This window comes from Lepeophtheirus salmonis, chromosome 5 (genome assembly GCF_016086655.4).
Source record: "Lepeophtheirus salmonis chromosome 5, UVic_Lsal_1.4, whole genome shotgun sequence".
NCBI classification, from domain to species: domain Eukaryota; kingdom Metazoa; phylum Arthropoda; class Copepoda; order Siphonostomatoida; family Caligidae; genus Lepeophtheirus; species Lepeophtheirus salmonis.
The window spans coordinates 24,625,124-24,652,353 of NC_052135.2; the positions used below are offsets into that span (position 1 = coordinate 24,625,124).

The window sequence follows — 27,230 nt, forward strand, 5'->3', positions numbered from 1 at the left end:
ACTCATCCCTCAAATTTGAATTCAAAGCCTATCATTGACTCAAACGTGTCTATAAAATATTGGGCTATATGTATATTGGAAATTAAAATATTAGAAAAAAATGCAATTTTTGTTAATTTTCTTGATTTTTGTTCAAGAACGTTTGTATATTAACGCACCACAATGTAATTAACTGATTTTTTGAAAGAAATATTTAAAAAATATATTTTATATCATTCATAGTATTAAAAAATATATTTTTTATTATAATCTTTTTATAGATAAGATAAGATGTGGTATTTTCTTTTTACTTAGACAATGTTTTATACAAGACCTCCAAAAATTTCCTAAATTCCCCACTAAGGATTATTTCCTCTCAGTTAAGATACGTTGCTTTAGAGACACAAGAAAATTACACAGAAAGATCGCCAAAAAAAAATTTATCATAATTTTTTATTAACTAATGAGATATATAAAGTCAAATTTATTTATTAAAGTATAGTAAGAGTTATTTGGTATTTCAAATTTGAATATGAATCACAAAATTAATTTCAATATGTTCATGAAAAATGAGGATGTATGAAAATATAGGGATCAAATCATTTTCTTGAAATTGTTTTTGGGTTGACCGCGCCACATAATATCTCTGAATGATGAAATTTTTTCTCAATTACTTGAGATCTTTAATTTGGTATAACCAAAGGGTTTACACAGTTTATAATCTTTCTTTTTTTTCAAAGAGGAGAATATTCTTCCTAAATATTACACGCAAAAAAAAGCAGCAAGAAAGACGCGTGTCGTAGGAGAACCTTTTGAAGGGAGAAGAAGGAAGAATAAGGGAGAGAAAAAAAAAGTTCACGACTCATGTATATATTAATTTACAGTTTCCGCAAGTCCCGGTACTTCTTTTTCTTTTCTTCTTCTGTTCCTTCTTAATTTTGTTTGATTGTAAGATAAAAGCAACATTTGGATTTTGTATTCGTAATAAACATCAAGACCACCAACACACACACATTCTTTGTATCTAAACTTATCTTTCAAATCTTTTTTTCGTTCATCAGTACATAGAATGAAATATATATTACCTTTGACGGTTTTTATACTTGTATCGGTGATCGGTAAGTTGATTTTTTTATATATATGTAGCGCAACAAAATAAAAACAATGTTAAATAAAAATCAAGGAAAATATTAATCGATTAATATTTTTACTTCATATTATATACAACACAGTATTTTATAAACATATTTGAGTCAATTACACATTTAGTATTCAAATTTGTTGGATAAGATAAGATACCAAATAATTTTACTTGTAGTTTAAAACCTTTATTTGATTTAAAATACTTATATTGGTCCTGATATGGCCTGTCAAATAAAATCTATCAATTTCTTATTCTTTTATTACAAGAATCATTTTTATCTTCATTAAGTGCAATTTGCATCGACTTGAATATGTTAATAAGAATAATTTTTTGATAAAAATTAACGATAATTTGTCGAAAAATATAAAAGTAATCCACACTCAATTTTGAGAAAATACATTTTACCTTGATTTTGTGTTGGCGGGCTATATATGTGGTTGTTATTTAGAAAAAAATACAGTTTCAATTTTTTAAAGTCATTTTATTTTAGAACAGTAGTGAAAAAAAACCCCAGAAAAATAGAACAAATGAAAATGGGCTTAAGACTGTAAACTACATTAAGAAAACAAATTAATAGTATTAAATAGGTTGAAATATAAGTTTTACATGTATTGTAAGTGTTATAGCATATAAAGTATTTCTTTGATACAATTTCCATCCACGAAAAAATTATTCGTTCTATATTATAAAACCACCAAACAAGCTTCATAATCATCTAACTGTTCGGTTTGTGCCTCTCATGGGTTGTTTTTTACCTATTATTTATATTTTTTATATTAAATTCGAGTTTAGTTATGTATATTAAAAAAAGCCGACTCTAGAAAAACAGACTCTGATAGACAAATTCAGAAGATCTCTTATATATTCTTTATGAATGCTCATTTTCGGGGACACATCTTGATTTTTTATTTATTTATAAATCATACTAAATATTTGATATATTGACACAAAAACAATCTTGGCTAAATAAAAAAAAAAAAAAAAAAAGCAGAAATCCCCAATGCATTTTTATTACATAAATTGTAAACATTTTGGTCAATTATAGACATTATATTAAAACTTCTAGGATAAGTTGAAATATTAAAAATAAAAATTTTAAATATTAATTTGTTTTACTATACTTAATTAGGCGTCCTTTTATGGGCTTTCAAATAGATTATATTATATTATTTTCCATCAATTATAATAGTTTCTTCAAAAAATTAATAAGACTATTTTATTAATATATATAAAAAACAATGAATTATAGGAAGCAAAATATAAATGACTCAATTTTAGGAAAATATGTTTAGCTTACTTTGATGTTGACGGGCCACATATAGTGTTATTTTCTTACTATGAAAAAACTTCAATTTAATTACTATAATGAACTATACTATGCAGCAAATATATATTGCACTAAGTAGCTTCTAATAAATAATGACATCCAAATAATTAATATATCAATTATAGTTTATTATTTCATATAAGAACAATTATCAACCACCTGCACAAGTGGAAAAAGATTAATGATAAATGATATACAATTTAATGCGCAAGTTAGTTTGTTTTGTATAGACATCTCTTGATTACACTGGTTAGCAAAATATTAATCTTTTTTTTCACTTGGATCGAGTTTATAGCTTTTCTTTTTTACATGATTTAGTGTTGTCTTGAAAGATATCATTCAAAAACTGACTCTGGATTTTGTTGAGTGTTGTATCTCCTTCTATAATCAATTTTCTGAACTTTGCGTTGATCAGTTAAATTAAAATTAGTTCTTGTTTAACTGTGAACAATTATCAACAATTAAGAATAAAAAAACATAGCATATAGTTCGTTTCCAGATTTAAAAAAAATATTTTTGCTATTTTTGTATCTTTCAATTAATGTTCTATGTTATATGAAAATGGACTTTAATTACTTTCTACTTTTCAATAATAAGATCAATCAAACGAATTTAAAAATATATCTCAAAATGAAGGGGATAGATATTAGGAATACAACTGATTTCTGATCAATATATATACAACTTTTTTATTTATTTAAAATTAAGAATAACACTTTAATTTTTCAGAAAATAATCAAACAGATTTATCAAATTAATGGAATTGGAAACGATTTATAAAAAATATTTGTCATTACTCTAAAGTATCTTACACACATATTTCCACTCATATTAGAGATGTGCAGGTTGACCATTTTTGAGGCCACGGATCCTCCATCTTTCGAATTTTGTGACCCAACCCGCAGCATTTTATCTAATTTGACCATCATTGTAAATTTGAAAACAAAAACAAAAACATAATGCTTTACTATTCTTTGGCCTACAATTTAGAAGCTTATTAACAAAATTGCACATAAGTCTTTCTAGATTTATATAAAAATTTGTCACAGAAATGTTTTTATTTGTATGTTTGAAAAAATGTGTGAGAATTTCTATGTTGATGTTATGCATTCTAACTTAGACAAAAAAAATCTAAGTAATGTCTACTTATTATATTTTATTTAATACTGCAATGAAATTTACATCATAAGTAATAACTCAATTTAATTATTGCTAACAAAAAAAACAAAAAAAAACAGTGTATATAGTCGTCAGCTGTCAATGGTTCTGCTTCTTTTCTCGTAATTAATGTAATGTAGTTGTGTTAAGCTCTGAATAATTCCCAACAACTAATGAATAATAATTCCATAGTTGGGAAAATTGGTCAATTTTTAGGCCTTTTATTAGTTTCTGATATATGGTCCCATATTTTGGATTTGAGTCAAAAACAACATTATTTCTCATTTTTCGGAAAAAAATAAAATATTTCCCATTTTTTGTGTATAAAATGTTAGATTTTGCCCTTTATATTACATTTTTAAACATTTAATTTGTGAAATGGAATTTGAGGTATGCCCAGTCTACCCAGCCGATGCAACCCATTTGCTTTTATATAATTTAGTAAAGCAAGTGCTAAATAAAGTCCACACGATCAGCTTTAGTCCAAATTTACGATGATACTTTTTTTTGTACACTAGGAGGTCCTAAGGGTAGCATAAATTTGTCTATAACTAACTATGTAACCTCTTTGAATTTTGCAGTATATTACAAACTCAGACTCCTCTTTCAAAAAAATAATAATAATAATAACAAAATATGTACAAGATATAAAAAAAGGGTTCTTGTTTTATATCTATACTTGAACTTGGGAAAATAAATTACAATTGAGTAAACCTTAGGAAAAAATGATATTTTTATCTATGAGCTTATTATTTCTTTATTTTAGACTTTAATAATTTAAATCGGTTGATTTTTGTAGACTAAGAAATAAAATAATTAAAGGATACAATATTTGTTTTTCATAATGAATGAATAATTTAATATTGCTTATAAATGTCAATTGACATCAAAAGTTATAAATTACATATGTCAAAAAAATTTTATTTTTTTCAAAAAATTTTTGAATTCCATATTCAATTATATCGTGAATTGACACGTTGCAACATCAATTTTATTGAAAGTAAGTTTTTATTTTTCTAAATTATAATTAAAGGTGTATTTTTTTTTCTATTCAAACCCAGACTCTTATCATGAACAAAACTTCAACATTCTTAAAAATATGAAATATTTTTGAAGGTTTTATTTTTCTGCGTTTTTTCTTTAATTCAAAACCATATTCTTATTATTAGCTTCCAAAATGAGGAAAGTATAAGCTCCCAAAGAAAAAATATGTCATCATTTTATTTACTTGTAAGTGCTTTTCTGTTTTACTTTACAATTTTCACCTGTAATTGCAGAGAACATAAGCAGAAAGTTGAAATTCAATGATCGCAACATTTAAATAAACATAAATAAGTGACTTTTCCAAGTTATTCGGACAATTCCCGGAGGACAATTTGGAGGATTTTGAAAATAGATGGAAGGTCTCATATTGTTGAAGGGGCTACATCCCCTTTCAGCCCGCCCGTGAAAATGTCCCAGTTCGTCTTTTATGAAGGTACTCGAAGTCAATTGTGGACTAAGGGTGAGCGTGATAGTGGAGTAGATCGCTTTGTATTGGCTTCTAATATCATGGCACAATCTCTTTTACTAAATGAAACCTTCCATTTACTTTCAAAATCCTCCTAATTTTCCTACTGTAATTCTCTGAATAACTCAAAAGTCAAAATTCATCTCCTCTTATTCCAATAAATATGATAAACGGGCAAAATTATGAACCATACTAATACAAAATTCATAAATTTTTTGGGGAAAAAAATGAATTAGTTTTTTTCCTCTAATTTTAATAGCAGGTAATTTACTCTTTACTTCAATTTGATAAATGGATGTGAATCTTTAAAATGCTATAAAAAATCAATATGTAGACCACAAAAGTAATTTATAAATTTTACCTTTTTGTAAGTTAAAATAACAGCAAAACTCTACTATAATATGATATTATAGTTGTATGTTCCCTAATAAAATGAATAGGATATTTATTTCATAGACAAATACTGACTGGACATATAAATAAATGTTGTTTAGAATTCTAATTTATGTACCTAAGATTATACTGATATAACTAAAATTCCTAGATTCTGGACGGTAAGTTTGTTTTTTCGCCAATAAGTTGATTTTTTTCATAAAACAAGATCAATTTCCCGTTTCTCAGTGGTTTTTTTAAATGTATGGGTGGTCGATTCAAAAATGTACCAAAAACTTACAAATAAAAATTAGTACAAACAGAAAAAGAGAGAACGTATATTGAATACGAATTAAAAAAGGGGAAATGAGGATTAGCGAGTTAGTTTTATTATGTATCTTGATTATGGTTGAAAGAGGAATGTATTTCTTATGATTATGCTGTCTATCGACAAGTTTTACTAAATTCTGGAGTTATTTAAAGCATTAATAATTCGGAATAAAATATATAATATGGATCCGTCCTAGTAATATATAAAATTGTCACATTAAGACTCTGAAACAAAAGAAAATTCACATTTTGTTATACGAGTACATATAAGGTCGATTTTTGGTGGAGCAACGAACAAAGTAGAACTCTGCCTTATGACTCTATAGAGATCCTTCCCTATTGTATGTATCGTTGTACGTGGATTTTGTGGAGTATGATTTTATAGTTTTACTTTGCCTCTTTGTCCGATACACCAACCAAATTGACCTGAAGATTTAACGACAAATGTTACCTACAATTAGGAGGGTTCCACATGCCAATGAAGAATAGTTCTAATTTGCTTGCTGCTCCACCAAAAATCGACCTCTTGTAGTATGATGAGTTTGATGATCTCTAATTAACTGACGATATATCATACCTTACATATTATAATATATATTTAAGCATAATTAGCAAAGGGTTACCTGGTGTTGTTCGGGCCAAGAAGAGAGCAGGAAATCACAATTACAATAATCAGAATAATTTCAAAACATTGAAAAATTATTCAGAAAATACTTTTATATTAACTACCATTAATAATAATTATAATATGAATGTTTTGTCGTTGTCAAGAAAGATCCTAATAATTCTAATTCTATTGTTATGATAATAATTGAGAAGGAAATTTACTACATTTTATACTACATATACTAATCCGGTTAAGTAAGGTAATCCACAAAGTATCATCATAGCAACCCCCCCCTTGAAATACTCTTACAATTGGCTCTTGTAACCTTAGTAGAATATTATGAGTAAAAAAAAAAGTATTTCTTTATGTTTAAATAACATACAAACATATTTGTATCAAAAAAATTGTCTAGATAAGAAGTCCATTTTTTTAACGTCAAAAAATTTCCCAATCAAAATTCGAGAAGAATATTGCAAAAAGTTATAAATAGAAAAATTGAAAATTGACGTTTGTTGAAAAAATGAAAAACAAAAATGAAAAAAATTGAAAAACTATTCAGAAAAACACAAAGATTTCAGTTAAACATCAATTATTAATTGTCAAATTTATATGCAAACGAATTTCCAGACAAATTTCAACAAACTTTATTAAATTTAATAATCGAATATTCTATTGGAAGGTCCTTTTTTTGCGCCTGAAAGAAACAAAATTTAAATTTTCACCGATTTCTATTTTTACTCATAACTTATTTGATTATGAATAAATTTAGGAAATGTAGTTATTCGTAAAGTTGTGCAAAATTCAGCCTCCTAGTTTCAACGGTGTGGACACGCATATAGGACACACACCCAAAAAAAACCTCTATTTTTTAATACGTTCCCAGCAATATGTATAATTAGGCATTATATAGAATACTATGGTAATTCAAATAATGTCTGAAGATATCAAGCAAACTATATAATATATGAAGTTTTTTTATCCTTCCTAGGTATTATATATAATGACTAGTAACTGTTTAGGCAATGAATTAAATTTTGACAAGATGGGATTAGAAAACTTTAGTATGAATTAGGCATTTGAAATAATTAACCTTAAAAACAGATAATATTTGCAGAAAAAAATGATAAGAAAACTGAAACTGAAAATGGAAAAGCTGGAATGGCAATAATTATTACATTATTCTCAAAAAACGATTCCGACACTCAGAGGTTACAGGCACATACATCTTTTGAAAAAAAATCTTGTTACATTTGGAGAAACTAATATATGATTCACCTAGCCTTTAGTCTACAACGGGTATTGGAACTCGTAACTTTGTCTTCAAACGCGCAGGAGGAATTTTTTTGCGAGACTCTCTTTTCATTTTTTGTGCCTACATCTCGTAGTTTTTTTTTTTACTCCATTTTATTATTGTTGTTAACCCCACCAACTTTTAATTCTTCACAAGCATTTCTTAGAGGATATTTTCCACACATGGTGTTCACGTATCGGTTTCACTTTTGACATGTACTGGCATCCTTGTTTTTTTTTAACATACACAGTAATTATATAAATTAGTTTTTTAGAATCCACGGAAGTAGAAGGCTTTTCGATACTAAAAGAATCAAAACTGATCTGGTTTCTTTCGTCATAGGTTGGATTATCATCTATGAATTTTTTTGGGTAATGTAACTTTTGCATTGCTTATTTCCTATTTCTTTTTTCTTGACTGTTATTTGAATTCTGTTTTTTATTCTTTCGAGTTCTTCCTCAGTCTCTACATTTTGAAAAATGTAATCTGGTAGAAATGATGTCGAAAGGCCAACTCTTGCCTTGCAGCCCTATAGAGATCCGTATGTAGACCAAGTGGAACGAATCTTAATCCCTCGTTCCAACAGTTGCTTTTTGATCTTGCATTAAAGTGCACAACATATTTTCAATTTCCTGATTAGCTCATTTGCAAATCCTAAGACTTTTTTAGTGGCGTGGCTTCCTGTAGACAATTTTTAAGGGTTGTCAGTACTCCTTCACACTATTTGTCACTCTATTTACAAACTATCGGCCTTTCGAGGACTGAAGAATAGCTGGAGCACCAAGAAACGATGAGCTGGTAGGCTACTTCTTCTGTCCTAGTTGATTTCAATACCTTGAGAACCTCAAAGTGAGGTGATCTTGATGTCCCATTATAAATTTGTATTCTCTGTGAGGATGGTCTTAAAACTCGATGAGATCGACTTGACAGCGAGAATTGAAATCAAAATCACAACCATATATTCGGAGTCGGCTCCACGGTCTCTTCACTTTGGCTTGTGACACTTAAAAACCTTCTATTCCTCCAATAAATCTTTCCGTCTTGCATGTAAGCTTTATCTGTGCTCTATTTTCGTGAAATTACGTTCCCATATTTATCCCATAACTTCCTATTACTTATTCCAATAAATTATTAGAATATTAATACCATTTTAACTCCATACTTACATCTCCACCGTCTTTTTAATATCGTTTATGGGTTTCTTCATTGTTCTTTTATATGTTGGGACATTTGATTTATGATTTTGACCATGAACTATTTGATTAAGTGAGTATCCACACGGTTTCTTTCTATATTCTAATAATCAATGTCTGTATTCATCTCAATTTATATTTATAGACGAACACTTATGGAGAAGATTCTTCATATTTTTCATACTTTGTACAGTTAGGAAAGATTCATCTATCCATTATTCTTTTAATGGACAAGGGAAATGTAAATTCATGTACAAAAACACTCCTAATTGCAAGAAAATTCAAGGAGACAATATTAACCAAAGTACAGACGTTTAGAGAAGCTCAATTAAGATTATTTTATGCCCAAATCAAATGTCTGAAGGATACATATATTAGTGGAGAAGACTCCAAATAACTTCAATAATAAAAGAAGGATGGAGACAATAAGGGAAGCTGCATAAAAATTCAATCATAAAACAGAGGAGATTTTGTCATGAATGGATTATTACATCCCCAGAGATTGAAGCTGAAATTGACAACACCATCATATAAAAAATACATTAATAGAAATTCAATATTTGGAATCAAAAATACTCAATGCGAAGGTTGATCCTTTTGAGACGAAATATAAAGTCTCATCAAGAATGAGTAATGTGTAATTAGTTTAAAAAGAGATAATTTTTAGAGTACTATTATCATTATTGATTAATTAATCAATTGTGTACTATCCCATTTTCTAATTTGCAACTTGAATTAATTTTATACTTATTTACATACTTATATATTCGGAATAATTTTTACCTCTTGAATAATTAGTTATAAAAGTAGTTTTAAACTTGATTAATTGTTATTCCATCCATCATCGTGCTTGTTTTAACTTATAAATATTTAGTTACTTAGAAATGGGTTTAATTGAATGATAAATAGCAGAAAAAATGATATATATATACCTTGTATAGACTTAATTAGATCACTAACTTATCCACATTTTCATTTATTATGTACTTTACCCAAGTTATTCTTCATTTAATATTACTGAACACGTTATTCGTTATCTTTCCTCCCAAAAGAAACAGAAAAAGGCCTACAATAATTTAATAGCCAATTATCCCCAACGATGAAATTGTTTTTTTTAATAACTATTGGGAATTGTTCACAATTTAGTAACTGCTAATTTGAGTTCAACTAATCCATGTTCAGAATAAAGAGGGAAGAAGTAGTGTGAAATAACAGTTATCTTAGATATACCTAAAGATGTTCTACGGAAAAAGGCAACATATATATTAATATTATAATATTATATATTATACTTTATAAATGTGCCGTCCCTGTTCATTTTTGTATGGAGGATGTCTGAATGAATGAACATATTTGAGGTACGTGTTTTGTGATTAATTGATATTTTTACCGGCATGTCACCTCTTTGTTTAGAGTCTCTTTAGGTATATCCATAGGTATAGTTTAAAAAATATATAAAAGAAAGATTATCTTCTGAATATTTTTATTTATTTCCCGAGTTGTTATATTTATTTTTGAAGAGTGAACATTAAGTACAGTGTGCGTAAGCAAATCCTAACTTGTCTTCCTGGAGAGGCTCTCGTCTCTGCCAATGAATCTCTTGACCTCAACAAAAAAATTAACAATGTCGGCTACTTCCTTTTTCAGAGTGCGAAGATAAGCAATTTGTTGCCTTTCAGCCTCATTTGTCGTTTTTTGTTGACGTATCTTATCCAATAATACAGCATATGATACTTGAGTACAGAGAATATCATAGCATCCATTTAATAATAAATAATAAAACCTGGATTCCAGGCCTATTCAAATCATTCGATATTATTAAAACTACTTATCTGAGGTTGATAAATACCAATACTTCTGTATAGTCCTTTCAAGTCTTGTGGATATATTTTTGTATGAATTAAATTTTTGATAACGTTTCAAATTTTATCTACATATTCATTAAGGATTGTATTATGGATCTTATATGTAAAAGTTGTTTCCAATTATAAAAAAAAAGGTTAACCATTACTCCAAAGTTGAATATTGTTTGACAGGACTTGTATTTAGATATAAGATACTGATCATAAAAAGTAATTTAATCTATGAGGGAAAAATTGTTTTGGCATTATTAAGTACTACACACGAATATAAGACGTGCTTGTCATGATTTATAATCTACTTAGGAAAAAAATTAAAAAAAACATATATTCTAGCTTTTGAGAACTTCTCAATAACACTAACTCATATGATTTTCAAATGATTGTTTCAATCTAAAATGTTAATATTATAAAAAAATGGCATTTGTAAAAATTGTAATTTAAACAATCTACTTGAATTACTTCAATATACAGTTTGTACTTTTTTTAATGCCATTTTTTTAAATTATTTCACATATCCTTATAAAAAACAACTATTAATTGATGTATTTTAGTTTATTTATATGACCTATTATGAGTTAATTACGATAAAAAATTAGAAAAAAACATGTATATTTCAGGAAGCATATCTATTATTAGTTTTAATAAAGAAAATATAAAAATTATAGCATTAATATAATAACTCCTTAAGGAAAATCTAATCATTGCATAATATTTATCAAAATTTATAATTTACATTTTTGATTTAAAATGCTTCATTACCATCAGTTTGAACAAGTTATAACCTTTTTTAGAAAATATAATTTTTTAAAGTTCAACTTTAAAAATTCAGGTAAAACATACAACCCAACAGAGTCTACACAGTACTTTTTTGAAAATTATTTTTACAACATATATATAATATATTGTTATGTTTTTTGTGTTGAAGAATATAAATAAAGATAGCTCTCAATTAAGCTATTTGTTGACAGTATATTAAATGTTACACTCTGTAGGCTATATCTTCTGTGAAATCAGCCAGTTAATTCATAATAAAGTTAAATTGCAGTGATTTATTTATCATTGTGAAATTAAGCTCCAACGTATATCAGTATCTATTTCAACTCAAGTACTTTTCAATCAGAATAAATTTCTAATTGAAGTTGTAGTGAACACCAATAGACCGTTTTTAGAAGAAAAAACTTCGTTAAGACATTAGTGACATAAGATAAAAATAAAATACTTTGCAAAGGAATGTATCATCTGGGTTTCAACACTTTCAGGATCTTCTTTGACACTTCTTTTGTACACCAATTATTAATCCTTTTGATGGTTTCATCTTTTTATTGACAGTTCAAGCCCTTCATTGTCTCGTAGACATTTTTAATTTTCTATTTCATTATATTTTTACTTAATAAGTCAGTTCGAATTGTTTGGAACTGAAAAATTGTTCATTTATTTTATCTTCTCAAAGTCAAAGGCATTTATTTTGATCAAATATTGATATGGTTGATAAAAAATAATTATACATCTTGTTATTTATTATGTGCATATATATATATGTTGAGTATAGTTAGTATTATATTCAAAAAATGGTTGAATATATTTGGTTGAATACATTACGTATCGTCCAGCTCAATTGTCTAGCGTGTCATCAATGAAGACTTACGGTACCACAGCTAGGAACGTCGCAAGGGACAGCTTCTAACCCCGTCAAACACAAAGAAAAGTTCAACCCGAACCAAAACTTTGATCCAGTGTAAACAGAAGCTCCCGTGAAATATCTTGTCTGGTTCTTCTCAAATGAGAAAAATTTCTGTCTAACCTAAAAGCATAGCTCGAGGAACAATAAATGGTTAGCAAAAAGTTATTATAACATCCCTAGGATAATAAAAGTCAAATACCCATAGCAAGTTATAGTTTTTACCGTTGTTAGCAGTGAGGGTCACGTTAAGCCTCACTTCATCTTCAAGCAGAGCACAAAGGTCAACGCCAAGGCCTACTTCAGTGTTCTGCTCACCAAAGTCTTTCCTTGGATCTGCAACATCATGAATGACGTACCTTAGATCTGGCAGCAAGACCTGTCACATGACCAATAGAATACTAAATTTTCTTGATTTTAAGAATGTGATGTAAGTTCCACCGACTTCTTGGCCTCCTAAATTGCCGGAATTGAACCCTTTAGACTATTTTGTCCAAGTCAATGTTTAACGATTATCCAATAAAGGTGCCCACAGCACCACAAGATCCCTGAAAGCTGAGATAAGATGGGCATTTCAGACTCTACCTGGTGGGACAATCAAAAAGGTAGTGGGGCATTCCCGGGGACATTTAGGTGAGCTATCATTTATGTAAAAAAATATAGTTTCAGCATATCCAGATCTTCATAGGTATTACTTGTTTATCATGTAAATATGTGCAACTATTTGCAATCAAAGAGGAACTATTAACAAATTGTAGAAAAAGGCACATGTATTATTATTTCCTTTATTTGTCAATTGATTATAGAAATTCAACATTGAATAAATACCTTGACTGAAACTGAATAATTGTTATTTTAAGAAATAATCTAATTAAGACCAATAATTCTCCAATAAGAATGTTCATTAAGTTCTGTTGTTGTTATAAACTCTGTGTTATTCGAATTTTTCTAAAGAGTGTAACGTGCACTAAATTATTCAAGAAGACGAAAGTATCGTCTTCATATCCCAGAATTGCTAAACCTTTTACCCAATCCACTCCTTCAATATCAACATGAATCTCAGAAATTTAAATGATCTACATACATAATCGTATGCTAACGCAAATAAAAAGATTATACTGTCTTACTTTTAAAATTCCGATGTACTGTATTTTGAAGCAGTCTATCATACATACATTCTCACTTATCTAACTTGACTTTTGCCAATGATAATGGAGTAGTCCTCGGCATCATACTTTTGTGTTTTTACCCCTCTGTCATTTTCGTAGGGTGTTTGGGAAAAACACAGCCTTTAAAAAACGTATACATTTTCACGCTTTTTGCTCCTCTTTGAACGATAATTATGGATTTAAGTTGATTACTAGCAGTAGTACCCCAGATTTCTTGGAGTTGAAAAGACAAACGTTACTTTACTAAATAGAAGATGACTCCTTAGAAATTATCAGAGTAACTCCCAGTTTTATAATGAGCACATTCACACTTAGTTACTCAATACCTTGATGTAAAAACTTTGTCCAGGTTGCCAACAGCAGCAAAACTTGTTTGCTGAAAAATGCTTAGGATATTCATCCCTAGATATATGTCTCCCTTTTTATTTTTTATATGAGGCGCTGAGGTTTAGATACACTAACTTTTTGGTAAAAATAAGACCTTCTTATACAAATTTTACTAATTATATATATTTTTTCAGGTTTTTCTTAACTATTCTAAAGGTTGGTTTTTTTGATAATTCATTGTTTTGCCTCTTTCTAATAGATGTATCGTGAAATATAGCAATATAAGTATCAGGTATACATTTTTTAAAAAGAGCCGAAGAAGGAAAACAAGTACACAAAGAACGTAATGAATAAAATAATTCTTCATGAATGAATATTTCTTTTTTTTATTAAAAATTTTTATTGGGTTCACCAAATTATTCTTGTTTAGATCAAGTATGAATTAAAATTCAAAGCTCTGCATTAAATAATATCCATTTATTTCATGAGAAATATGAGGTATCATATGAATAAAAAGTGTTTTATTTGCCTTCTACATACATATGAACGAATTCCCCTTCAAATTAATTTTGAAATACTTAGATGGACTACAGAAAGGACCAGGAACTTATGAAGGGACCTATAGGAAAGGCTATCTACAATGATTTATCAATAAGACTAATAGTTGAATTAACTGTTATTGAAGTTAAAAATCGACTTTTGCATGCGTAATCAATGTAAAACAATGAAGTGAAAGGGGAGGAGGAAAGGAATATTGCTCCATAGATGCCAGAGAATAAAGCAACAAAAAAAATATAAAATACAGTTTTAATATTTTGATATGAGTAATAATGTTTATTAATACTTTTTTTTTTAAACGAAAAATGGTTTTTTTTTTTTGGGGGATTTTTAGAAAATGTACAAGAGTTCCATTATCAATATGCAATTTTGAGAAAAGAAGAACTTTTTGATTTATATGATGATATACAAATGAAATATATGTAAGAATATTGTAATATTGTGTATATTTGTTGAGTACTAGAATTTGAAGAAAAAAAACACCTTTTTCTTGAAAAATTGTCAAATTGTTGTTTGATACACATAAATAGATTAATTTAAAAGATTTTGTGAGGAGACAACCTACAAAATTGACCATGATAAGAATGATTTTGATGGGGTGTTTAAAAATTCTGAGAAGTATTCACATTGAAATTTGAAGGGAAAGTCAAGTAGGTCCATATCGGTCTGTATATTTATTAGGGAAAAAGAAGGACTGAAAAATGACATATTAAAGAACGTTTGGGAGGAAAGCAACTTGGCTCTCATGACGTTTCATTAGATTATCCACAACAGCTATTGGAGGGAGGGTATAATATGAAACCATATTTATACATCTAACAAGGACATTTATAAATCAAACATGAATTTCGTAAGGGAATATGACAAAACATGATAACATGACGTCGTCTGCGGTATCATACAACTTGTGTGGTAAAAAGATATAACTACGACCATCTGTCTCTTCAAACTAACATGCGTGTTTTAAGCGCGACTCATGTTATATATGAAAGAATAGTTATAACAGCTTTGGAAAATAGAAAAAACTCAACTAAAAATACCAAGGGGCAAAAATAGGCAAACTAAAAAATGCAAAGAATTTACAACTTGTATTGGTTTTTCTCCCCTCTCTCATTCCTTGGAAGATAAAATAACTGTAATTAATTTATTGTCATTTATATACATACATATATAAGTATATAAATATACTTTTGTATATAGATATTTACAAAGTGGATGTTCAAGACACTCACATATATAAGCTTCATGTACATGTGCATATACAAATATAGACATTATAAATTATTATTACTGTAAAAAATATCCGATTACCCATATAAGGGCAATTTATTATGCTTTAAAACATGTTTGAAAAGAACATAACATGTTCCTTTTATATAAAAGGTGAGGACTCAAAAATTAGAATCCTCTTACTGGTCGTCCAGCCTCAGTTCTAAAAGTTTGACAATTTTGTACCATTCCAAGGAGGAAACAAAAACTACAAATTGATGGTTTTTTCTTTTGTTTTTTTGTTTTGTGTGCGATCCATCCAAAATGGCTGAGCCACAAGCAAAACGGCAGAGGGTATGTGATCTCCTCCACGCACAGGATTTACTCTGAAGAAGATCTTCACAGTGGACGCTGTTCTGAACGGGAAAAATGATCGCATCTTGTCTGAATCAAGAATTTAGGTCGAGAAAACGTTCAAGAACAAACATCCAGCTCAGGTAATTACCTTCCGCGTCGTGGGGTCCGACAGTAGCAAGATGTCTCCCTACTTCTTCATAGCCAACGAGCAAGTCAACATGGACATCTACTACAATGTGCTCTTTACCATGTCTTGCCATGTTTAAAGAGTACGTTAATCAGGTACAAATATATGTGTTTACCCCAGATGGCTCCCCGGCACAAATGTCCAAGAAGGTGCAGCATTTCTGCAGGGAGAACATGGCTGCCTTCTGGCTGAAATAATTTTGGCCTTCGTTCTCGCCCGACGCAAACCCCCCTGGATTTCGCTGTTTGGTGTGTCTTGGAGGGCAAGACGAACGAAACTTCTCACCCAAATGTCAATGCCCTGAAGGCAGTGATCACGGAGGAGTGGATCAACTTGTCCTCGGACTTCATCAAGTCCTGTTGTGCTTCTGTACATCCTTTTTATATATTCAATGAAAGTGTAGAAAATTGTTGAATTACCAACTTTTGCTTCAAATTTTCCCATAAAAATGGGACAAAATAAAAATATGTAGAAGTAAAAGCAGATTTTAAAATTTTCTAATTTTTGAGTCCTCACCTTGTAGGGATATCATATTATGATGCCATATAATTTTGGTAAACAAATCAACAAAATTGATTATCTTATAGAAATGAAAGAAGACAATTTATAGTGCAAAAGATATTTTATAAAAAATTGAGGTAGATGAAAATATATTGATACTTTTCGTCTAAACATAATTTACTCTCAAAATTCCTCGTAATTTTTAAAAACAGAACGAAAAAAAAGGATCATCGAGGAACACACAATTTTTTCGTATTTGTCAATAAATCGGCTATTGAGGCTCATGAAATATTAGTTGAAGCTTCTGGTGATCAAGCCCTATCATATACGCAAACTGCAAGGCTATTGGCCGAATTTAAGGCTGGCAACACGATGCTTTTTAAATCCCAGCGTTGTTGAATCTGCCATCAGGACTAAGTATTTATGTCACAGACCAGACATAAATAACGTCAGCATTGATCAAAGTAAACAATGCTGACGTAAAGAAGTTTAATTTAACTTATTCTCAAGCATACAAATATCTTATTGAAAGCATAGACATACCGGAGGGGACATCAAGGACCTCACATGATGTCCTTGGTGTCGGTCTTAAAATCGTGTGAGTCTCATTTTCAAAAAGAGAAATAAAAAGTGGGGGGAAGAAAAGAAAAAAACAAAAAGAAAAAAAAAAAAACAAATCAGGCTCTCCAGTATTTGCTATTTGATAATTCTTGATGTGTTGCATGAAAATTGTGCATAAGATAATTATATTTCTGTTTTTGATTTTATCTACAATAAAACTGATTCGTATTTATCTAAGTTGTTATTTTTGTAATTTGAACACATATACTCACACATATATGTGTAGCCGTTGATTAAAACTCAAGTTTTTTAATCACCCGATATATTTATTGTAGGGCTAAGTGGTCGTCGGTCTTAAATAGGCTGTGATGTCCATAATGTCGTAGCTCCGGTAGGTCTATGACTAAAACCGTTACTATTATTTAAAAAAAAAATAGTTGCTCCTGGAAACCTCCATCCATTGCACTGTACTCTTGAAATTCCTAATTGCTTGGAAGAAAGATTACCCATACTTGTTTAGAGAAATGGGGAGTAAAATTAGTTGGCGTTCCTGCATTACAAGACAAAACATTTGATTTACTCAGTAACATAATTGCAAAGACTACTTTTAATTAATTGAATGATTGCAAATATACAAAAAATGTTAAGGAAATGGTTTTTGACACAATAGCATCTAACACTGGGAAACTATCTGCGTTTTGCATATATATTCAACAATTGGGTGGCTTACATGTAAACATCATATTGGAGAAAAATTGCTGATTGTTATGCATTGAAAATTAAAGTATCAAAAGCTCTTGAAGTTCCTTTATTTGGGAGATTTAAAAAAGTTTGGAATATTAAACCACGAAAAAACAAATTGTCGTTCGATACCTAGAATAAGAAGAAAAATACAAACACAAAAAAATATGATAGTTTAACTATAAATTCCAAGCAAGCTTTAGAGTTTGACTATTCAAGAGGGACCATAAAGAATTGATTCAGCTCATTCTTGTTTATCTTGGTGAAGCACCTCTGAAATTAAAAAAAAAAAAAAAATCGAATACCTATAGCTCTTCACAATGCTCGGGGGATGGTAAAATGCTATACTCAAATAAAATGATATTACTATCCGCTCGAATAAATGTATTGCCTCAAGGAACAGTTTTTATCCTGGACAATTGGGGAAATTAAAATAATTTGATGCGGCAAAAATGAGGATTACAAGTAAAGTTCTCGAAATAGAAAACCCATCGAAATGCTTAAACAAACATGGAACTGGGGTTAGAAAACTAAAATTAAAACTCGTACCTTAAAAAAATACTGATAAACTGCATTTGTCATTTTCGAATATTAAATATCAATTCTGATTTTTAAAGACACCTGTATATAAATGGAAATCAAACACTAGTTATGTTAATATAAAACACATCTTGGAAAACAAATATGTGTAAATGATACCGCAGAGAGGGGAGTGAATGATTATATAGGCAAATAAAAAATAAACTTTCAAAACATACTACAAGTAGTTGATAATTGTCGTTGTCGTATACCAAACAAGCGAAAAAATCAATTGGATAATAAAATATGGTATTGAACTTAATGTAAATAAAACCTACATTTAAAGAAAATAGAAATTATTCAGAATTGTTAAAGTATATATACACGTTTATTTTATGGAATAAAAAGAAAATAATGTATAATCTAAATGTGCCAACCTTAGATATTGTCCAATCCTCACCAAGTGTTTTGAAGAGTTATTCAAAATGTTAAGTTTCAATATCGAAACAAAGTTCGATCACATCCAGTAATTTTTGAAAAAATGGGGCAGAGCGATCACCCTACCGTATAGTACGAACTTTGGAAAATATTGAAATTGTGGACAACACTATAAAGGATGACAGACGATAAGCTTTTCAAGACATCTATGAAAAGTATCGATTAATTTATGGCGCAGTTGAAAGAACTAACATGGAGGATGCGAACCAAAAAATAAATATGTCTCCACGCTGGATTCCGTGATTGCCTGCTTGATGGCAACACAGAGCAAAACCTCCAGTTTGCACAGAAATTAAAATCGATTTCATTTCAATATGGAAAAGCCTATTTTGACAGTTTGATAACCCAAGACGAAAGCTGGATATCATTTAACACTACGGAGCTGAAAAGTTGGTCAGCTCAGTGGCACCCATATGGATCGACCCCCCCTCCCACCCAAAAAAAAAAAGGCAAAACAACACCAATCACAAAATAAATGATGTTTTCTGTATTCAGAGATTCTGAGGGCAAAATTGACCAGTATTGAGATCCTAAGAACAAGACAATTAATTAAATCATTGTGACGTCCTGCAAAAGTTTATTGGCAATTTTTGCCTAAAGAGATCAGAGAAGTACATGAATTGATTCAAATTAAAGCTTTTTACATGTATTTGAATCTTGGTTAAAAAGATGTTAATAGTGCATTTTACTAAAATTAATTATAAAATAAGTTTTTTGTATTATCACTTTTTCCGTCATTCTTCTGGGTATGCACTTCGTATTAGTGTTATCTTTCAGTCTGGAATCGTTATAGTTTTAGCTTAACCAAAATATTTCAGTCCTTAAGCACTTGACGGGCGATTAAGTTTATACCTCCTTCGATGACAGAAAAGGTCATTTTGATGTAACAATACATAATTTATAACTACAAAATCAAGCAAGTTATAAAATAATTGAACTGGCCAACATCTAAAACTAATATTAGGGGTATATAGCATAGATATTTAATCAAGGCTATTATTCTAGATTTTAAAACATGTAATTTTGTATTTTTCGCTTTATTTCCATACTTCATAATAAGTGTTACAATCATCCTATTTAAGACAAGTATGCCTGGTTCTGTTTGATAACTTCTTGTCAAGGAGAATCCAACTTCATTTAATGCCCTTCACGTATAACCCTTGTTCTTATTGGTCAAAAACTCGTGCAACCAATTTTCACAGCCTCAATTGAGACCAAATTTGTACCATAAAGTCCGTCGGACATTGACAGGAACAAATGTTAGTCACTTGGTGCAAGGTGCAGACTATAGATTGGATGCTAAGAACTGAATTTCCAGAGCTTCTGACGTGTCATCAAAGGTGTGTGTGGCCTGGTGTTGTCTTGGTGAAACACAATTCCTATCCTAGACCCAGTTTTTATTTAATACGGATTCAGAGGGGAATTCTTTGAAGGACTGAACTATTTTGGTCCACCAAAAAATCATAACGATTCAGACCGGTCTAGGATTTTTAGACAGAACCACAAAGCAAAATTTCACTAAATAAAACATAGTGACAAAAAATTTGCTAATAATTGACGTAGATTATTGTTAGAATTGTTAAATTACCACAAACTTATATTATGACCATTTTTATAGACTACATATTTTTTATTGTTTGTTAATATATGAAACATTTTTGTTTACTTAAAAACTCAAGCATGCTGACAAAACAAACCGAACTTAATTACTTCTACCCAAGAGTAATTTATCTCCATAGAAAAAACTCTGAAGTCAATAAACAATCATTGTAAGACTAAGTCATGACAACTGCATAACAAATATATAAATATATAATATTGTTTAACTATTTTTTTTCTTTTTTATTCAAATTAAGGGAGTATAAAGTCAATCATACCATAAGTATAATTTTAATGTCTTATAAAAAACTATCGATTTTAGATTTTTAGCAGTTTCTTTATTTTATAAAAAATATTCTTATTATTCATAGAGACAACTAATGCCATTGAGGAAACAGAGGGTGACCCCTACCTTAGTCCTTTAGAGGACTATGAAACATCCAATGATCTTGATAATCAAAAAGACACTTTAGATTCTTCACCACTCGAAAAAAGAATCCCGGAATGGAACACTGTATGGACTGATAAACGAGCCATGGAATGGAAGCTTAGAGGTGGTAAACGAGGCACGATTTGGAAGCTACGAGGGGGAAAGAGAGGCCCTGAATGGAAACTTCGTGGTGGTAAAAGAAGTCCTGACTGGAAACTTCGTGGTGGTAAAAGGAGTCCTGACTGGAAGTTACGAGGAGGGAAACGTTGGGGAGACGAAGAGGGGTGGAGTCTACCTAATGATAAAAACGTGTTCGATTGGAAGTTGAGAGATGAGAAGAAACGAAGCTGGCTTGGGGATAAGAGAGCTCCTGGAAACTGGATGCTACGGGGTGGAAAGAGAGCTCCTTTGAGTTGGATGCTTCGTGGAGGAAAAAGGTCGAACGGTTGGGTCGTGGACCAAGGTAATAAACTAATAGTTTTTTGAGACTCAGTCTTTATTTTTTTTTCTAGACAGATATGGACCTGTATTTTGGTCCAGACCGCAATCTCAGATTGTAGGCCCAAATCTAATCATTTTGAAATCGTAAATTTCGGTTTCATGATTTAGAACAATTTTTTGGTTTCAATTTATTCAGCAATTTTCGCCCCGATCCTGATTTAAGAGTAGTAAAATATGATTGATGCAACACATTTAACTTCATATTACGTTGTTGTTGTTCAATATTCAGAATTCTGAAACATTTTTTTTTTATCTAGGGAAAAAAATCCAAGAAACAAAAAAAAGGGATTAATAATAATAAAGATATATTCTATTTGGAATCACAATTTTTGGAATCTTTTTTTGCCTCAAAGAGATGTCACTTTTATTAATCCTCATTTTGCATTCATCTCAAGATGTAGTATGTACCCAAGGTTAATAGAAATACAAGGTTATACCATAACGAATGTACAACTGATATTTGATTTCCAACACGCTTTCAATATTGACGTCATAGTAAAGGAGTGGTTGTAAATTATAAAAAATAACGATTAATTGTGTTGAAAATTATAGCAATAGTGACGTTATAGACTACAGGTGGTTGCGTTTTTTTGTCAACATCTGCCTGTCTTGTCCACCAGACGGTACAATACATCAGATTGAAAATTCTTGCTAACCCGATTATATGATGGTCTAACCTTGTATTTGTATTAACCTGGCATGTACCTACATGCACTCATGATCATACCCAGTTCAGATTCAACAATTATATCGGTCCCAGTTTCGGTTCTTTCATTTCAAACATTTATGTCTGTGTTCAGCTTTATCGGTCTCGGTTTCGATCTTCGGTCCTTGTTCTTTTTTATAAATCCTCAGTCTTGGTACAAGACACATAATACAAGAGGCGTCGCTAGAAAAATCGGAACACGGATATAATATTAGATGTAAACAGGACTGCAGCTACCTTATCTGCAGAGTGCATACTTCCCCAAGTTCCAGCAGGGCCCCCAAAACTAAGATTTCTGATGACAATCGTTTGCAAAGTGGTGCCGTGAGGGAAGGCCAGGGGGGCATAAGACGGAGAATATTGATTGTTTACAGTCAATATATACAGGCTTGTAAGCGTTCCGCTATTTTGCCGTTCTGTTCAACTTTTCGTTAAGCGTTCATCGTTCAACCATTATTCTTGTTGCGTTCCAAGTTCCAATTATAAGGTAGCAGCAGGATTGTGCAATATACATACATACACTAGCGTGCTCATCAAATGAATTTCTACAGTTTTTCAGGCATAAAAAAGTCATATACTCCAAATGAGATTGCTAAAACATAAATAGCCGACTAAAAATTACAATATTTTGTTTTCACGGAAGTAGAATAGCTATGTCCGTTGTGATTCAATCATATCGATCCTTTCTTAATCCAATATGTAAAAATAGATCAATTAAGTAATAGTTAATTATTAAAATCTACGAAATACAACTTATGACCAACTCTTAATAGTACTGAGTCATTGTAATAAAATTGCATATTTGTAGACGTCAACTCAAAGGGAAACTATAATATTTTTTCTCAATATCGAACACGTAACACATTTCTCCACAAATTATAATTAATTTCAATGAACAAATGGTTCTGATTAATCCATTGGAGACACCGCTAATTGTAGTTAAAGTAGCCAAAATTCACCGGCAAAATAATTAGGAAATTAATTAATTATATTTCTAAGACAATATTGGGCCAAATTAAGTCAAATAGATAAAACGGAGTTTTTAAACTGCAGTTAACACTCTCGGGTATTTCAATTCATCCCAGAAATTTGAACTGATCTTTAATTGACCGTAATATATCTTTGAAATATTCTCTGTCATTATATAAATATAAATGATTGCATATATAAAATGTTATGTCTAATTGATGTATTTTTCATAAAAATAAATAGTTTTTTTAACTAAAACCCGACATGTAGGCGACATTGTAAAAGTACATTACAACCAAGATTAATAGAAATACTATTAACCTTGATTGCTACCAGTAACGTTGAACATATTATCTAACTCAAATATCCACAGAATGTGAAGTACTTTAAATCCATACGAAAAATTAAAGCCAAAAATAAAAATAAATAGCGTGAGAATGTGTTTCATTGAGTACAAGATAAATTAAATTATTACTGCGTAAAAGAGATATGAATAATAGTGATGCACTTTTTAGAGTGGTTAATTCACATTTATATGAATATTAATATAAGGGGCGTCTGCAGGGTGGAGGCTTTAGGTCCCTCCCCAATTTTAAAAATTGCCCCTGAATTTGGATAGACGTTTTTCTAGGATACTTATCCCGTGGACAGCTACACCCCTTCCAAAATTACAATCACATATTGGAGCAGAACTCTAAAATTCCATTTTTAGAGCTTAGTGTTCATTGTTCAAAAAAAAAAATCCTTTTATTGAATTCATGTTCCATGGAACGCCGTTCAATTTTGCGTTCCGTTCACAAGCCTGTATACATACATAATACACATGTTTCGTATAAAAGGGGGACTCAGTTAAGAATATATTAGTTTAGGGAGGCCTTGACATAATAAACCCCTTTTCCAGATCCATCAGAAGCCCTTAGGTATTCAGAACTTTTGATATTATGGAGGAATATTGGTCTTAAGGATGAAATTGTTGTATGACTATCTATTTACAAATATGTTTCACTTGTGAATTTCCAATATTGTCATTTGTCATCATTATAGCTAAGTTGTACAAACTCAAGTTAGAATTTAGTACGCTCTTGTGGTCGATCCTGTTCTATATAATATTCAATTTACTAGCATTATGATTATTCATTTTCAAACAAATTATAGAATTAATGGAGTGAGATGGATTTTCTTTTACATAAAATAATGTAGATGGAATAGTAAAAGAAAAAAGAAATATACAAAAAATAAGCACATGAACTGAGACCGATATTGCAGTCTTGGTTCGATTTTTGTTGGTTCTGTTTCTAGGAGTTCAAGAATCAGAACTGATCGACAGATAAGGGCAAAACCTTGCATGCATGGTATAATCTACCAACCTTTGTTTACTAGTATATAAAATGTACTGATTATAAAACCAAATGTAATTATGACTATCTGATATAATTTAACTTTCCCTCCTTATCGTTTTATAAATGTTTGTATTTTTGGGAAATACCATTCATCATAGTTATGAAAAATATGATAATTATCATTCATAGATATCAAAACATAACTTCCTATTTGTTGTATCATTATTCATTTGGAATGAATAATTCATAAACTATGAGTAAATCATGGGGAGAGTAAAAAAGCAATACACAATAAATAGATTGTAAATAATATTATGCATATATGAGGGCCGTCAACCCGGAAGCAAGCTAGAAGGATATTTCTCAAAATCATTGTAGATTATATTGAAAAAAATTTCAACAAAATTTATTTTCGATTTCTTTCAACATAATCTTTTTTAACTCTTAGGTAGCGCCGAAAATTGCACTTGAAGTAGCCAAAATTGATAGCACCATAAAATAATGATAAATTTATAGTTTTTATTTGACAGTCCATATCGAGGCAAAGCGAAGTCTCTTAAATCATATAAACACTTTTAACTATGGCAAAAAGTTTGGGTTATCTTAACTTATGTTACAAGTTTGAATACAAAGCCAAAATTTTTTGGGTCTTTCTTTCTGTTTCTTTTTTTATTGAAGGCAGCGACATACAATAACGGTAATTGCGTGTTCGAGTCTTATTGGAATATTAATTGACTATTTATGTATAAAAATACGTGATATAAGGTAATTGACTTTCTCAAACAAATTAATACTATTCATATCTCGTGACCATTTGAACATTTGTGCATTTGAAAGATGATTTATCAAATTTTTTCAACAAATTCAAAATAAAATCACAATCTTGATTTATCATATCCTGGAAGCCTTTTTCCGGCTTTTTTAGGGAAAACGATACACACGAAGTCATTTATTTGGTTCACACTGAGAGTTGTGATTCGGTCTGAATATCTTAGTCCATTCTAAAATCGTTATAATTTGCTCCTGTAAAAATTTTGATCAATGTCAGTCTTTACCGATTAAACAGATGACATATTTATGACCTCATATTTGTTTCAAAATGGTAAATATCGACTTACAATGATGTTATATAAAACTAAATGTGCTGCATAAATCATATTTACACAAGCCATAAATCAGGATAAGGAGATAAATAGGTCCATAGGTTGATACCAAATAAGTGCTCTTTCTATCGAGATCACGATTTTAAAAAAAAATCGTGACACGTTCTAAAATCTTGTCTGGACCAAAATTTCGGTCCAACCGGGTCTACAAATAATCACTTAAATCCAAGCCAAAAAATAAATTCGCTCTTGGACTGAGTCTTAACACTGATACCTACACAAAAAGAAAATTAATAAAATATAATTATTTACAGATGTGCTTGAGAATCAACTTGCTATGACATCAAGGGAGAATAATAGCCCATTTATTTATTAGAAATAACTCCAAACAAACCAACAACAAACTCCTCTCCACAAATGATTTTCAAATCTACAGCAAGATTTTGTCCTAAAGTTATAAGTATAATTAAATCAAATTTCCAGAGTGGTGATCCAGCACACTTCAAACTTAAACTATCAAAATCCCTCTCGATCCATTATCTCCTCATTTTAAATACATTTAAAAGAAGAAAACGTTTATGATGATAAAGTATTAAACAATTTTATTTCCCATTTTTCATTTATGTATACCAAGCATTGTTCAATTTATTACAACTATATCAATCCTTGATTACTTATTGTGTTGAATATGTTCATAAATGTCTATCTATGTACAAATATTTACATTTAGCTATGGTGATACATCAAATTTATTTTGTGAATTATATAATTTAATCTAACTTTATATAATATAATATTTTAAGAAAAAAAAACAACACTCGAATTAAAAATAATAATACTCCATCTAAATATACTCAATGTGTAAACAGATAAATATATATCAAAGAATGAAGAAAAAATCTCTCTTGACCATGTATTTGAAAAGTTCCTTGTCATGATATTGATTATATTTTAAAATTCAAACCGATATCTTGATCCTTTCTTAACTTGAATGATTCAATCGGATCAAGATCTTTATCTGCTTTAGATTGCCGTAGAAATATTTCCCTCAGAGAAATTGCTCACAGTTATATCACATATATATAGGGATTCCTCTGCCGATGGGACTGATCCATCCAATGGTCCGCACATGTAGAAAAACCATTGAACTTAAATAGCAGGGGTCGAAGCTGTAATTGTCCTTTAAGGTTCTAGAAGCGGCAGTGCTAGATTTTAATCTGATTCGAGTCCCCAAGTCTATACAGCACAACCCGTTGATCCGAAGCATAGGCGATGATGGGTTTTAACCTTCTTTGAGGTCTTCCGATTTTCTAACACAAATCCTGTGTGCCCAGAGTTCAATTTTATAATTAATGAGGATTATTATTAACAAAATATCAACAGATCCCTTATGTGGATCTGACATACTTTTGATGGAACAGATTGGTAGATAAATCATTTTAAATTTAGTACAATTTTCCCCAGATTACAAATTTCCATTGATGGCAGTTTTCTGCTGATGCAA

At 30.0% G+C, this 27,230-nt stretch overlaps 1 protein-coding gene across 1 annotated transcript; it reads left to right on the plus strand.

Annotated features, from left to right (window-relative positions):
• The first annotated feature begins 847 nt into the window (after positions 1-847).
• LOC121118680 (uncharacterized) lies at positions 848-26,579 on the plus strand. The gene is made up of 3 exons (XM_040713269.2): positions 848-1,097; positions 21,049-21,570; positions 26,041-26,579. The coding sequence occupies exons 1-3, from the start codon at positions 1,049-1,051 to the stop codon at positions 26,100-26,102; spliced, it is 633 nt and encodes a 210-aa protein (XP_040569203.1). The 5' UTR covers positions 848-1,048; the 3' UTR covers positions 26,103-26,579.
• Positions 26,580-27,230: the final 651 nt, after the last annotated feature.